Here is a 16,379-nt window from a genome sequence, read left to right on the forward strand (position 1 = left end):
TCTGCTCACTGCGTGGCCTCTTGCCTCCTGACCAGGTGTCGACAAACAAGGAGGGGACTTAGCTAATGGGTGGGTCTGACAGGTGCCACAGCCCCTGAGGGCAGCGGTCTCCCTCTGCCGGGGGCCTGAGTGAGACAGGAAGACCAGTGGCCCTTCCTGCAGTGGATGCAGAAGCAGAAATGGTCATCCAGGACGGAAACATCCCGGGGACCACAAACCTTCACAGCAAGGAACGGAGAAAGGGGAACCGTGCTGAGCTATCCCACGCGTCCACACAGCAGCCTGACTGCTAGTCTTCTCCCTGAAGGGGGTGTGTGCAAACACTCCGGCTTGTCTCCATTCTGTCTCCTCTCATCCCGGGGAGGAGGGTCGGCTCATCTGAACGGTGGCCTTGGGAGGAAGGGCTGGCACGGTGGACCGGGCTGCCCCAGGCTCTGCCCTGGGAAGCTGCTTTTCGGTTCCTCCTGCCACAGGCTTGCTACTGGAGGCCTTTCGGGCTGGGTCGTGTCCCAGCCGATTCCTGAACTTGGCCTGTGGCTGCGTCCACAGCCTCTGACCCACTCCCAGTATCTGCCTCCCACAAGATCCCAGAGACAAGGCAGCTCTCCCACCTCCAAGGCATGGGAAGGTTCAAGGTCGTGCTTCCTGAGCCCCACAGGCAGGTCAGTGGAAGAACAGAAATCTGCCCCCGGGAAGGCTGGGCCATGCACGGACGCAGCGCAATGCCAGGGCTGATGAGGGCTGGATGATACAGGTCTGGAGCAGAGTTCCAGGCCTGGGACTGGGCTGGGCCTTCCAGGCTGGGGTTCATCCGAGAGGCATGCCCGCAGATCCTGCTGGGCCACCTGCTACCACTGCAGAGGGTGGCAGAAGCCTGGCCACACTTACCCCAGGAAAGTGGCCGGGATGAAACCACTGCGACATGCTACAATCTCTGTGGACTTCGGCGAAGTCCCCGAGAAGCAGGTGTTGCCGCTGTCCAGAGTGCGTATGAAGATGGCACGTCCTGCGAGGCTCTCCCTGAGACCCTCCCGGAATCCAAGCTGAGCCGTCTACTCTGCTGGGGGGCCAGGCAGCTGCCTGCCGTGCTCGCTCCTGCCCCGCTCAAGTGAGCCAGACAGGCAGCGGGTGGGAGAGCGCGGGCCCACCCCAGGAAGGAAACAGGGGCCCAGGGCACAGGGCAGGCCTCCACATATGGGCTGCGCCACATAACCAGGGAGGTCTGTTCAGGGGGCTAGAGAGGACAAGCAGGGGATGAAGAGGGCCGAGGCCAGTGCCCTGGGAGGCCAGGTCCAATGCTGTCAGATGGGTCCCTGGGTCAGGGACAATGGGAACTGACTGAGGCTGAAGCGTGCCGAGAAAAGACCTAAAGCAGTTGGCATTTAGTATACGAACCTGACTTTCAACTGAAGAAGTAATCAAAAAGAAACATCAAGGAATGCAGAGAAAAAGAAGCACATTAAAGAAAAAAACTATCGTGAATATGTAAATATTATTACTCTATGAAATGAAGCAGTTTTCTTTTTCAGTAGGTTCCTCCTCAGTGAAGACTAGCTCATCTATTTTACTGCCTCTCTCTTAACCCCAAGCTCACGGCCCACACATTTCTTTCTTCTTATTTTTTTTAAGATTTTATTTATATGAGAGAGAGAGAGAGAGAGCAAGCAGGGGCAGGGGCACAGGGAGAGGGAGAAGCAGTCTCCCCGCTGAGAAGGGAGCCTCATGTGGGACTGGATCCCAGAACCCTGAGATCATGACCTGAGCCGAAGGCAGAGGCTTCACCCACTGAGCCCCTCAGGTGCCCAATTTCATTCACTTTAGAGCAGAGTCCAGGATGCACGGAGGCTCCCACCAGATTCTTCATCCCACGGATCCATGAGGAAGCAGGTGACTGCGCGGCGGCCAAGAAAGCTCTCCCATCAACACCAGACCCTTACAGACACCGTTCTGTGGAGCTGGGCAGGGTTTGCATTGCTGCATCGGTGCTGTTCTGCTGGCTCTGATTTGGATCTGCGTCTACGGACCCATCCAGGAGGAAGCTTTTGTTAGCACAGATCCACACACCCACCGTATGGCAAGACTCAGAGCCCCACGCATGTTGGCACTAGACGAGACACCCGCAGAGTGGGAAGCTGACAAGAGGACAGGTTGCTGAGGTGCGGGAGCAGCTCATACGCCCGGTCCTCCAAATCAAGCAGCATCTCGAAAGGCAGACTCCTCCTTCCGACAGGGACATCTGCAAGGCTGCCGGACTCTCCTCTGTTAATCTGCCCCAGGTCTGTTGGGCCTTCGCTCTTAGCATTTGCCTCTATGCCAGAGGGCAGCGCCCCAGCCCTGGAGCCACTCCGTCCTCCTCCTCCGCTGGGCCACTCTGCCCCAGCTCTGCACACTGGCCTCCCTCCCTGGTTTGGACCTTTTCCTGGACCTGAGCCACCTTTCCTCCTTTGTATCCTGACTCTGCCCTGAAGCAGGGCAAAGGAGAAGCCTACATCATTTCAAATGTGTGGGCAGACCTTGAAAGCCTAGAACCTGCTTTGTGTTCTGAAGTACAAACTTTCAAACTGTCTTCTCTGTGTAAGGGGCCCAGGATCTGGACAGGAAGAAGGACCCAGAGATTGAATGTCAAAATTCCGCTAACTGTCTAAAAAGACATGCTGAAGGGTCGGAGTGCGAGGTTTCTCAGGACAGGCTGGAAGATACAAGCTCCTCCGTTACCGCTCAGGACAGTGCGAGAAGCACAGACTTCTTCGAGCCTCCTGAACGGTGTAAGATGGCTGAAGGGAGACCTGCTCCATCCTGGGGGCAGCTAGCAGGGATGGGGGCCTGTCCCGTGCTGGGCCGCTGAGAGGGAGAGACCAGAGCAAGCAGATGTCACAGGGCGAACAAGCAGTGAGCCAGGCACTCTGGGGAACAGAAGCTGTGAGGCCAGGTGACAGGGAGGGAGAGAAGAAAGCTGGGTCAGTGGATAGGACAGGATCATCTGCTCTAGAAAGGGGCATGTGATGAGTCTTAAGACGTGAAAAGATGGAGAAAATCATGGTGTTGCCAAGACTGTCTGATCAGCTGTGCTTTCTTCTGCAAATCGACTCCTTACGGTGTGCGTTGACCTCCACGGAGTGTCTCTCCCTGCTAAGAGGGGCCGGCCCAACGTCTGAGGCAGCTAGAGTTGAAAGATTTAATTTGTCTTACTTATTATCATTCAGTTTAATTTCAAATTCCACATTGTGCTGAAGGATGCGATCCCGTCTGTACACTCCCCAAGTTTCAGAAACACCAGCCAAACCCACCGGTTCTTTGGAGGGAAGAGGTAGAGAAAGCAGAAGACAGAGACGCTGCTACTTGCGTTCTGTGGCAGAAATCGTGAATTCAGATTCCCCCAAAATGAGGACTCGCTTATCGGGAGTCAACGGGATTGTTTGTATCCTGGGGACTTCACACACCCACAGCTAGTTTTGCCCATAAAAGCAATACTAACTACACCAAAAACTAATGAGGGACTCTATGTTGGTGAATTAAATTTAAATTAAAAACGAAAAAGTCGCATTACAAAGGTGGTGATAAATGCTCTCCGGCCCTAGTCTGTAAAATAGTTATCATGTGGTTACCGATTTGGAATTTCATAATCTGGGAACTTGGATTTTTTCGTCTCATGAAGATAGAAGGAGACAGCTGAACAGAAATTGCTCAGTAATGGAGTCACGAAATTAATTAGTTGTACATGGCAGGGTTTTCCACTTGAATCTGTCCCAGGGCATTAAGCACAGTACAAACTGGTGTTTGTAACAGTGTAGACGAGATGCTTTATCTCTGGAAATTATCCAGACTTTTCCCAGATTCTTTTGCAAAGAGCAAGACTGGGTTCTCCTCTCCCATGAGCTTTTCGAGGCTGATGAGCAGTTTTTCTGGTTATTCAAGGTACTTACAAATGAGATGCGATATGGGAAAAAGGAATCAGATTGGTCACAACAGATTTACTGTGCAGTTTTTGGCCTTCAGTCTGCAGAAATGCTAAATTCTGTTCAAGAGATGTAATCTTTCTTCTGGAAGGATCACTAGAATAATTTCCCATGCAAATCGACTGGATTTGGAAGCAAACTTTGGAGCAAGGGAAACATTGATGTTCATGCTGGATTTGGTCTTTACTGACCTGATACTGCCAACTCCACTTTTCCATTTTTTTTTCATTTAATATGTATTATTTTTCATTTAAATGCATTAAATTCCATTCATATTGAAAATTTCCTAAACTTACAGAGCAATCTCTACATCCTGGGCATTGTTCTAGGTCCTTCATAAATAGTAACTTCTCTCATCCTCCTATCCACCTGGAGTAGGTTTTTACCTTTATCGTGTCCACTAGAATGACGGGAAAATGAAGTCTCCTTCAAGTTAGGAGACATGCCCAGGGTCCTCTCCTGGCATTCTCCACCTTACATTTACCTGACAAAGATTTTAATTTAATTCAATGTTGATCAAATGGTTAATTTAATATTTAAGTTTTCTTTTGAAGTACATGTGTACTTTTAAGTGCATATTGTTGAATTTTACTTCCATAACAGAATCTAAGACTTTGGTTTTTGGTATTTTTCCTTTATGTATACTTGACACTTAGTTTCAAGGGTTAAGATTTTGTTTCATAATAAACAAATTTTATCTATTTGAGGGATTTATATTTTTTATGTCTTCTCTTGTCACTCCTGTGCCTTCTCATTTTCATTTTTCTGTTGTTATCCTCTGTTATTTTTCTATATATTCAAAATCTCATTATTTTTCTCTCCTCATATATTCTTCTTATCTTTGCCACTAGTATTATAAAAGGATTTTAGCTTCATTCTCTGATATTCAAAGTTACGAATAAAGGAGTACATGTGTATAAAGCAGATTCTTTCATCTGTAGGATAGAATTTCAAAAGAATTTCATTTTGCTTTTTTCTGCCCCTTCTTCCCTTTTTCTTGAAAATATTATGTGGAATATGAAACCCAGTACTTTTATTAGCCTCATTTAGTTATACATACATAGGCATATATGCTGACTTTTTCCATAATTGCCTTTGTAGTTCTGTAATGTCAAAAGTTATCCAAACTCCATTTACCTATTTTAAACACTCCTCATGTAATACCATATCTTCCGAATAATAAACACATTAGTATCTAGATCTCTCCAAAGATGGAAGAACAAAACAAACAAAACATACCTACGATATTCCAGGCAAACGTATCAACAAAATGCAAGACAGACCCATCCTGAGAAAACGCCAAGACGCGGGTTACTCCTAAGAGGATCCAGGCTGAAGAGCAAAACAGGTTACCGTGAACATAAAACCAAACTAGCTTGCAGACTTGCTCTCCTCTGCAAAAGCAAATACCAGATCACAACAGTGATACGTTTGAAAGAAAAAAAAAAAAAATGCTGTGGTTTGGGCATTTAATTCCAAGTCCCCCTTGTCATGACTCAGGGAACAGAGACACATTGTACTGTTTGTTGCTGTCCCTCCCCAGTGACAGTCACACTTGCTCCAACCCTTCCATCCTCTTCTTCGAGGACACTCTGCTCCACAGTGACCTCCACTCCTGTGGTTGCAGGGGGAGGAAGGGAGGTACAGCCCAGAGAGATCGGTTTAGCTGGAAAGGTCCCGATGGCCTGGCTGGACACAGCAGAACGGACACCAGGTGACCTTAAGTATAGAAGCTGGAGTTGTCATTCAGGAATTCACTGAAGGATTCTCTGTGTGGTTAAATTTGGGGGGGAAAAAAAGGAACTGGGCAGAAAGGAAGGAAGGAAAATGGAAAAGAAGAAAACTGATGATTATAAAAGGGAAACAAGGGAAACAGTAGGGGTGGTGGGTGCGCTCTGGAGGGCCCCAGGCCAGCCCCAGGTGGCAGGTGCCAGCCCATAGGTGGACCTCAGACTCCCTGCCCGGCGGGACTACACCTGCTTCCCAGACCAAGCAGCAGAGGTGGACGGACGCTCACTGCTATGTGCCAGGGAAAATGCAGAGAGCAGCAGCTAGAAGCTGTCCAAGGAATTTGACTGTCACTTAATATCACTTGAATCCATTAATTTAAAAAATGAGGACCATGTATTGTATGTCTCTTTCATTTCCTTGTTCTAGTAATTCATTCCTAATTCATTAAAAAATGTGTCTCCTCCAGTTGGGGAAGAAGAGCATGGCTCTTCCCCACGTGCTGTCCGAAAAGCAATGTTCTGGGTATTTTCTTCTCTGATGGTGCCTCCTCCAGACTCACACTATTCCTGTTTTTCCTTAAATTTACTAGGAACAGCTTCCCCGTTCCTACACGAGTGACAGCCCCGAGCGATGTTTTCTGTCCCTGCCCTGCTGTTGTCATGACACAGTCCATGAATGTGCTGGGACAGGATGCATTCCAGGAAAGGGACATGTTGAACGAGAAACTCCTTCCAATAAGAGTGTTTTTTAACTTTTTTCCATACTGTTAAAGGACATGCTCCCTCCTCTCTCTCTTCTCTGAGGGGAGCTCTGGGAAGTGGACTTCTGGGGCTCATCTCCATCCCCTCTGCCACTCAGTGTCCCCAGGAAGGAGGTCACTCATTCAGCTGGGGAGTTTGGAAGAAGAAACCGGGCCTGATGACCCCTACTAGCCCCCTTCCCTCTTGGGAGCTTGTGCCCCTCATTTGGTGGGTCCCTGTGGTAATGCCTAGATGGGGGCCTTCAAAACTGGGGGGGGGGGGGGCTGGAAAGCCTGAGGTTTGGGGGAGGAGTACACTGAAAGTCCAGGAACCTTGAGGATATCATCAAGGGCAGCAATAAGTACATGTGGAGAACGTCTGGGGTGGGCTTTGGGGTGTTTGTTGTAGTATTGGAGGCCTCACAGGCTATGCAAATGTTTGGTTTGGCCAAACATTTCCTTCAGGAGGAGCAGGTCCCAGAGAGCACGACCAGGCCCACAAGCAGCTCCTCGGCGTCTTTATCAAGGATTTCTCTTCCAACCGCTCTCCCCACTTGCTTCCCAGATCCTCCCTGAAGCCTATGGTTTCCATCAGGTCAAGACACTGTGGAGAGGCAAGCTGAGTACTCGCTGCTCATCGTGAATTCATTTTTCTAACTGTCTATAGATGCGGCGTGTTTAGTGGTGAATAAGGGCAATAAGGGCAACACAAGGAGTGTTTCATTAAGTTAAAAGCATTCAACGCAAAAGCCTTCTTAATTTCAAGTTAATGCATTTACCATATTTTTCTTACCTTAGGAAAGTGGAAGCCCGGACACTGGAGATTGGTTTTCTTCACGAGTTTTCCTTTGAGAATTTTACGAGGCTATAAAACCTGGAACTCTGCTCCACATTCACTGCTGTCTGTCTTGGAAGTGTGTTGGTACTTTAAATACCTTGATTATTCTTAAATTGTTCTCATTTGTGCAATCATCTACTTTGCAACTTCTGCAAATCCTATCTCTTAAATAAACTTAGTGTTGTTCATTTGTCCACAAAGCCATCGTCACATGCTGTCCAAGCCACTATCATTTCTCACCTGTTTTCTAAACAATTGTCCACATTGGTTGCCCATCTCTAGCCTGACCATGTAGAGTCCCTTCCCTACTCTGATCCTACGACCCCCCGCCCAAGGAAACCCTGGCCATCCTGTGCCATGGTGTTCCTGGTCCATTCAGGAAAATCGGATGAGCGTCCCACAGGAGGCAGAGGCAAAGAAGGAGCTGGCCGTGAATAAGGTGTGTATGAGCTGAGATCCTTCAAATCCGCTGGCAAAACCAAAGGCAGAAATGGGAGAAACACTGGCAGCTGTGGCCACAGAGAATGACAATTTTTATGTTCTAGAGAGATACAGAGACCACAAGAGAGCAGACGGTTGCTTGGCAAAGGCATGTTGGAGAGGCGAGTGGGACCTGACCCAGAAGAAGCAAGTGAGGCCCCAGGAGCCGGATCATGCCCGCCATGCAGGCTGCTCAAAGAGAACGCGCAGGGTCCGCCGAGGCAGGCCGCAGACAGCCGTCAGTGTGGACAGCTCCTGCCTGCCATCCGAGGGCAGTCAAGCCTCCTGAGTCAGAAGGATGGGGCAGTGGGGGGGTTCCTGAAACAAAAGGCTAGGAAGGGAGGAGGGGAGGGCTGGGAAGAGAGGAAATAGGTTACTTAGTTTGAAATCCTCTTCCCTGAAACATTCCTGCAGCCATTTTGATTTTGGGGCAACTTTATGGTTTTGAGCGGTTTCAACGTGGCCTCCTTCAGGAGGCGGAGTTAAGCTTCTTGAAACTGCTGGTACTTCCTGTCTAGAAAAGGACTTGCCTTCCATGAAACGAGAACATGGAATCCTGCAGTAGAGGAGACAGAATGGAAGGCAAACACACAGAGAGTAATTTACTCACTTATCAAATACTCGCCACACTGGATTTCCGACTCTTGATATCAGGTCATGTCATGCTCTCAGGATCATGAGTTCGAGCCCTGCATTGGGCTCACACACTGGGCATGGAGCCGACCTCAGATTCTCTCTCCCTCTGCTCTTCTCTGTCTATAAAATAAAAAACAAAAGAGAAAAAAATCTATGTATAATAATGACTATAAACCTATCATAAATAATAACACTAAATAGTTATATTTTCTATAATAATCTAAACTAATATTTGAGCTAAATTTCTAAGTGTTCAATGATAAAGGGAAAGGGCTTATTAATGCCACGCTTTGCGTGTAGGAATCTAACCTTGTCTGTTGCATTGTTTCCCAGTTTCCCCTTGGCTTCTTGCTAAGAGTCAAGTCTCAAAGTAAGGGAGGAGACCAGCTTCTGGAGTGTAGCCAGTAGCAGACTCAGCCTCGGAATGTGACATTGAGGCTCTGGGGCTTTTGACGGATCCTTGGGCTCACAGACCAAAGCGGTGATAGCCTCTTAGCCTTAGGAGGCGGCTCGGATCCAGCCCGGACTCCGTGGGTCTCCAGAGGAAACACAGGGCCTGCATCCCACCTGTGGCCCGCTCTGGAAAATGGTTTTTCTGGCAGCTCCTGATTTCCTAACTTGTACTAAGTCAGACTTCAAGGTCAGCTCTAAATGTCAGGTCATCCACAAGACACAGGCCCTGCCCTCATCTTTCACTGCGGGAATTTAAGTCTTCTGACATCAAACACGGCCTTTTCTTGTTTCTGAATATGCTACTGTCTCACACTGTGGAGATACTCTTTCCACTTTTAAGCCTATAAAGCCTCTTTTGGAAAAGGACTGTGGGGCCAGACCTGCTGACCCCACGGCAAGTCAGGTCAGAGAGCAGAGATCTCACCCCACCCCCACTTCTGATGCCAGTTTGAAACCTGGTTGTCCCCTGTCAAATGGCTGTGGACTGGAAGGGCCCACTCTGCAGGTTCAACTAATTTGCTAGAGTGGCTCACAGAACTTAGAGAAACATTTTACTCCCCAGGTCACTGGTTTATTATAATAGAATGTAAGTCAGAAAGAGCCAGATGGAAGAAAGGCATTGGGCAAGGTCGCGGGGAAGGTCACGGGGCGTCTGTCCACACTCTCCGACGCTCTCTGTTCCTGCTTCTCTACCTATTCACCCTGGGAAGCTCTCTGAACCCTGTTCCTTGGGGGTTTTCATGGACCTTCATTATATAGTCAGGATTGATGAAATCACTGGCCATTGGTGATGGAACTAAGCCCCAGACAGAGTCTTCCCCTTCCGGGAGAGAAAGGGGGTCAGGAAGGGGGACTGGAAGTTCCACCCTTCTACACACAAGGCTGGCACTCCAGGCCACCAGCCCCCTGCAGCCCATGTGAAGTCACCTTGTTAGGATAACAAAAAGCCCCTTTGGGGGTCTCTCTTCTTAGGAAATTCCAAGGATTTTAGGAGCTCCATGGCAGAAATGGAAACACCAACTATATGTATTTTATTGGAAATCACAACTCCCATCCCCTCCACCTTGTTTCAAGGCCTTTCTCATACCCAGGTCAGCAGGCTCCCTCTGCTCAGGTCCCCGCCTGGCCCCAGGCTGGAGTTTGCTCAGTGTCATAGAAGACACATCCCTGGTCTGGGATGAGCACGGAATTCAGTGAACGGCTAAAAGAACTGGAAAACACTCGTCACTGTAAGGGATACGGTTTCTTCCAATGGAAAGAGACTCATTGGGTATTATTCAAGAAGGAAAAAAAAAGTCCTAAAACTGAATCCTTTTACACCAGCCATTCTTCTTTCATTCCATCTGTTTAAACACAAAAAAGAACCCCTGGGTGTCTTCATGTGATCTTAGCTAGACTTGGAAAACCTGATCCCCGTGCAAGTTACATTCAACATAATTAGCAGTAGTTCGAGATCTGTATTTCTCAAGCACGTGAGGCCCTGGACTCGTGACAGAAGGAACAGCAGCCACCTGCCTAACCCAAGCCAGACCCTGAGGCTCTGCCCAGCCACACCAGCATCTGGTTCCTCTCGGGTGAGCTCCTTGTCTGGAGCTGCAGGAGGGGGAGGTGATAGGTGTTTTGAAGACCGCCCCCAATGCAGCCCTTTTCATAAAACTGTTTTCATTTTAAGGAGCTTTTTCAAATAAATGAATATGAGAGAAAGGGAGAGAGCCTGCGAGCCAGTCACTGCTCAGCCTGGGGGTTCATCTATCCAAGCCCCAGATATCTGGCACTTCCAGACTGCCAGAGGTAAGAAACCCCCAACAGGCTCAAAGCTGGCTGGGCAACGGAAACCAGAAACGCCAGTCACTCTTTCCCTCTCCACTTTCCTCTCCAAAATGTGCAAAATCCACAAATCGGGGATAAAGTGAATGTGAGGGACACTGGAACCACAGAAATAGGAGCCCAGCCCTCCGGGACCTGCAGGAGGTATGTGGTCAGGGAGGAAAGGGGCAATCAGTGGAGCACAGCGGCCACAGGCAACGCATGTGGGGAGAACACGCACTGGCACAGGTGTGCATGCACGCACACACACACGCACACATGTGCATGCACAGGTACTGGGGCACATCCGCACTCACATTCAAACACACACACATGCGTTCACACACACCATCACAGGACACTGGGCTTACTGCCAGATCAGGGCTCAAGCCCCTGGGGCTCCCTGGGCCCTTGCAGCCCTGCCCCCCAGCGGGGCCCACAGCGATCCCCAACCCCAAGGCCTCCTAATGGATTGGCTACACTCGGATTCTCAGCAGCGGGAGCACACAGGCTCTCCAGGGCAGGTGGCCCGGGGCCCGGAGCGCCTGGACATCCCAGGACTGACCAGGAGACAGACATGGCTTCTTCGACCTCCCTGCCCTCCCATCACCTCCGGAGCCCAGAGCTACACACGTTTGTGCATACCCAGAAGACACACCAAGCTCTGGGCGCCGCCGCTGTCCCACACTCGATCTCCCACATGGAGCGGGAGGGACAGACCTGTGGGACCCAGGCACCGCCCAGCCCGCTCAGCCGCGGCAGGTGTCTGGCCCTGGGGGTGCGGGCCAGGCAGCTCCCTGCGCCATGCAGCGCGACTGCAGGTTCGCGGGCACCTGGAGAGTGGCTTCTGCCGCTCACATTCCGAGCTTCGGGGCCACCGCCCAGCCGCAGGGATCCTCCCCAGCCCCCCTCCCGTCGGTCTCACCCCGCCGCCCGCTTTCCTCGGCCGCCTCCCTCCCCTTTCTGTCTCCCCTCCTGCCCTCTTCCTCCCGCTCCACACCCCACCGCCCCCGCCGACTCCTCCTGCTCCCTCCTCTCCTCCCCTTGCCGATCCTCTCCGCCTCCCCTGCGCTCCCCTCCTCCGCCCGCCGCTCTCCCACGGTGCGGGCTGGTGCTCCGCCACCGCCCCCGCCGCCGTGGCCACCCCTCCGCCCCCCGCGCCGCCCCGGGCCGCAGTGATAACCCCGCGCGGGCGGCGCAGGCGCCGCGGGGAAGCTGCTGCGCGCCGGCCGGCCCGGGTCCTCGGTGCCCACTTGCAGCCGCCGGGCCGGGGCCATCCCGCCGCCCCGGCCACCTGGAGCGCCCCTGGATGGAGCGACGCGCTCTCCTCGCCGGGCCGCCTCGCGGGCGCAGGGCGTGGGGCACGAGGGGCGGCCCGTCCCTGCGGGCGCCCGGCTGCGCGGCGCTGTGCTCGCTGCTGCTGGCGCAGGTGGCGGTGCAGGTGAGTCCCCGACGGCGGGGGCGGGGTGCCCGCGGCTCCCGGCTGCAGTCGGTCTCACCGAGGGGTGGCCGCTGTTTTCCGGCAGGCACCTGCGTGCTCCGTGGGACCCGCGCTGACCTCGCCGGGGAGCCCGAGCGTCTGGCGTCCTCCAGGCTCCGCGGCGCGGACGGACTGGATGGAAAAAGGCGGTAAGTCTGCGGGGAAGGGGGCTTCCAAGTCCTCCGCAGGTAGCGCTGGCTTACAAGGTGCAGCGTGTGTCCCTAACTCCGGACTTCGCCCCGGGACGCTGCCTCGCTTTCCCGCCTTCCAGCGAGCTCCTGCGAGTCGACTCCCACCAAGGCTGGTGTGGTATTCCCTTGTGAATCACTGACGCGTACCGGCGTTGTTGCCGCGAGCGGTAGGCGAAAAAGCAAGGAATACACGCTTAATAAGAACATTTAAAAAGCCAGGAAGACCTCCAGAGGCTTTGCTAATTCATGCATTCTGGAAATTAGAAAGCTCATACTCCTCCTCTCCCCACCCCTCCGCCCCCTCCTGATCCTCCTCAGGCTTTTATATTTTATTTTAAGATCATTTATTTTTTTACTTATTTGACTCAGAGAGAGAGAGAGAGATCACAAGTAGGCAGAGAGGCTGCAGAGAGAGGAGGAAGCAGGCTCCCTGCTGAGCAGAGAGCCTGATGCGGGCTCCATCCCAGCGGAGGGCAGAGGCTCAGCGCACTGAGCCACCCAGGCGCCCCCTCCTCAGGCTTTTTAAATCAAGGGTCTGTATACCCTTGACCACAGAGCAGGAGATGGGAGAAAGCCGTTTTTGCTCAGTACTGACGGTGTTAGCATGAAAGTGGGTATTCTTGGGGAGTTGGGACATAATTGAAATATAGTGCATAGGACAGGTCGTTAGCGTTTGGGGACATGCTAGGCAATCCCCATACCTTCCGCTGTGATTTGTCACACAAGTCTGATCCGTTTGCAGTGTGTGGTTGGACTCGTGCTGTTGGCAGGCGGCATTTGCCAATTGCACTTGTCCTGGGGATGGTTGTCTCTGCCCTCAGCCGCCTCAGGTGAAAGGGAAGGCAGGTGTGGGATGTCAGCTGCTGAGCTCAGTCGTTGCAGTTGTTTCATATGAGCACTTTGCAACATTTCCAACAAGTGTTAGTATTTTAGAGGAAGAACAAGATTTGATGATCCTAATGTGTTTTCAGAAAATCTAGAAAAATGAATAACTCAAAGTTTTTAATATAGTTGTCGTATAAAGACAGGAATCTGACACATGCATTAGCTGTTTGAATAAAGTCCTGCTGAAGGAGGGCGTGGACGTCTGTAAACACAGCGGGAGGCGGTGATCGCTGAACAGAACCTTCAGGACCAGCAGAGGGCGCTGGCTGTAAGTGATAGGAAACACTTAGCAATCACTTCTGCTCTGTAACTGCTGGAGGGAGGTAATTATCAGTCTATTTAAAGGTCATCTTCTTGGGCTTGCCCTTGTCTTCTTTCATGTTTCTCTCAGGGTGCATTCCACAATATAATTATCCATATTGGATTTGTCCCTCCACAGGCACTTCTGAAAGAAGACATTTTTTGTAAAAATTCTAGTTCTCTAAAATCATGAAAATTCCTGAAGGCCTCAGGAGATTTCTCAGAGAACTGTGCAGCATCTTATAGAAAATACATTTTCTTTAAGGTAGAAGCAATATAGACAGAGAACCTTTTCCCGAAGAAGAAGGCAGAGCCTTCCTACCCAAGTGAGCTTCCCCTGCTCCTCGCCAGGACAGACCCCTGTGAGTGGGACTCCAGCCTGGCTGGCATGGTGCTCGGATCACCTGGCATCTAGGCTGGTGTCACGCGCCAAGTGTTGCCGTGACAACGACATACCTCACTTGGTCAGAAACTGGAGGGGAAGGTGTGAGCCATCACCAGTGAAGTCCTAGCTTAGTGGACACACCCCAGCCCCCTGCCCACCTTCTGTGTGATGGAGGTCTTTATTTTTTTATTATTTTTTAAAGATTTTATTTTTTCAGTGTTCTAAGTTGCATTGTCCATGCACCACACGCAGTGTCCATGCAATCCGTGCCCTCCTTAATACCCACCACAGGCTCACCCAACCCCCCACCCCTGCCCCTCCAAAACCCTCAGTTTGTTTCTCAGCGTTCACAGTCTCTCATGGTTTGTCTCCCCCTCCAATTTCCCCCAATTCACTTTTCCTTTCCTTCTCCTAATGTCCTCCATGGTATTCCTTATGTTCCACAAGTGAGTGAAACCATATGATAATTGACTCTCTCGCTTGACTTACTTCACTCAGCATGATCTCCTCCAGTCCCGTCCATGTTGATACAAAAAGTGCGTATTCGTCCTTTCTGATGGAGGCGATTGGAGGTCTTTAATGATAAATGGCCAAGTGGAGAAAGTGGGTTTCACTAAAGGGCTTTCATCGATCTTACCGGGAGAAGAGAGTCAGCTCGGTAGGTTCCTTGTCTCCCTGTAGAACAGTAGAGCCCAGGTGCACTTTATGTGACTGCTGGATATCTAGGTATCTTTCAAATGGACTTTGGAATTGCTCTTTTTGGCCAGAAGGTTATTTCACGCATAATTCGGACTGTGATTGCCAGTTTTCCTGTGTCTGAAGCAGTTCAGCAGCGGGAAAGAGAATGCCCTCTATTCCTTTTCTTTTTTTCTTCTTCTTTTCTGCCCTCTATGCTTGATGCCACAACAGATAACTAAACTGTTTTCAGACATGAAGTACGCCCGTTTCATTTTGGCTGATTCAGAATTGTTTTTCCTTAGTGGGAGATTTTAATGCCTTTCTTCCAGATTTGCCTTTAAAAAGAAAAATAGTGGCTCTTGTTGAGAGCCAAGAGATATCACATATTCATTAGCTTTCGATTCTAGACTAAGTTACACTTCCAAGGCAAGGTTTAGAAGTTCTCTAGAAAGGGGTTTCGTCGTACATAATAGACCTGTTGTTTCTGTGTGTGCATTGGAAAATTGTATTGATTTGCTCTCAGACATTCGGGGAATGTGAGACAGGGTCATGTCTCTCAGGTTCACCCGTGGGGTGCTTGTCAGTCTTTAATGACAGGCTCTTTGGAGCCGGGATTGAGGACTTTCCTGGTTCCCATGGGGTAAACACTCACAAGGTGGCTGCTTCCAAGCTATGGATGTGATGTCACTGAGTGCTGGGGTAGGAGGTAAGGTGCAGATCCGCGCTCTGCAGCTGCTGTGAACCAGCCCTGCATGCACAGGTGGTCTACACCTCATGCATTCCCTGTGAAACCAGAGTATTCTTGGACTTGAGGCTGTGGTCAGAAAACCTCTTGAAATCAAGGAGTTTGGACCACCGACTGGAGCAGCCATATGTGAAGTTTTCCTCCTTAACCAAGGGTGTAAAGGCCATAGGTCTTACCTAAAGGATTCTCAAACAGGAGTGCCTGGGAGGCTCAGTTCCTTAGGCGTCCAACTCTTGACTTCAGCTCAGCTCATGATCTCAGGGTCCTGGGATTGAGCCCTGCACCTGAGGCCATGCTCATCAGGGAGCTGGCTTGAGATTGATCCTCCTTTCCTCCCTCCCTCTCTCCCTCCCTCTGCCCTTCCCTGCTTCCCTCTGCCACCCCCCCCCCCCCGCTCATTCTTTGGAGCATGCTCCCTCTAGTTTTCTCTCTTCAAAATAAGTAAATAAAACCTTTAAGAAAAAGGTTAAAAAAATAAAGGATTCTCAAAGATTAGGACTCACACTATTTTTTTTCTTGAAATCACAAGCCAATTTTTGTGGGGATTATAATATGAAAATATAAGCTCAAAAATTAATGTTTTCAGTCTATTACAGTTATGTATTGATTTATTTCCAGATAGCAACAGGAGTATGATGAAATATTATGCTTATTTTGTTCATTCATTGAATTCTTCAGTGATGACCTTTTTCACATTCATTTATACATAACCAAGAATACACATTTGATAGAAAGGACTGTTGTGGGACTAAATCCAGACCCCCTCGCCTTGGCGGTATTACCGTTTTTGTCCCTGGAGTCTGTCCCATGCACTGAAGACTCTGTAGCAGCATCTCTGGATGGGGTCCGTAGATCCCAAGAACACCACTGTCCCCTTCCCACTCCGTGGCAGAGGGAGATGTCTCCAGACATTTGTCTCCCTGGGTATGGGAGAGGAATCACTCTGGTTGAGAATCAGTAGACTAAATTGAAAAAACGGTCTTCTTCCATCACACGTTCGCTTCCTCATTCTTCAGAACCAATTGTCATTGGTCACAAAGTGTGGCTTTGCTGTTTATGGAGCTGGTGGCCCAGGG

At 50.3% G+C, this 16,379-nt stretch overlaps 1 protein-coding gene across 1 annotated transcript in view; it reads left to right on the forward strand.

Moving 5' to 3' along the window:
- Positions 1-11,948: 11,948 nt before the first annotated feature.
- LOC111153406 (ADAM metallopeptidase with thrombospondin type 1 motif 16) overlaps positions 11,949-16,379 on the forward strand; it is a 151,164-nt gene continuing 146,733 nt past the window's right edge. Inside the window, exons 1-2 of the mRNA XM_022512422.1 lie at positions 11,949-12,080; positions 12,166-12,268. Coding sequence (XP_022368130.1) covers positions 11,949-12,080; positions 12,166-12,268 — 235 coding nt within the window. The remainder of the gene's footprint in view (positions 12,081-12,165; positions 12,269-16,379) is intronic.

Source organism: Enhydra lutris, unplaced genomic scaffold (genome assembly GCF_002288905.1).
Source record: "Enhydra lutris kenyoni isolate GAN:26980312 unplaced genomic scaffold, ASM228890v2 scaffoldscaffold32, whole genome shotgun sequence".
NCBI classification, from domain to species: Eukaryota; Metazoa; Chordata; class Mammalia; order Carnivora; family Mustelidae; genus Enhydra; species Enhydra lutris.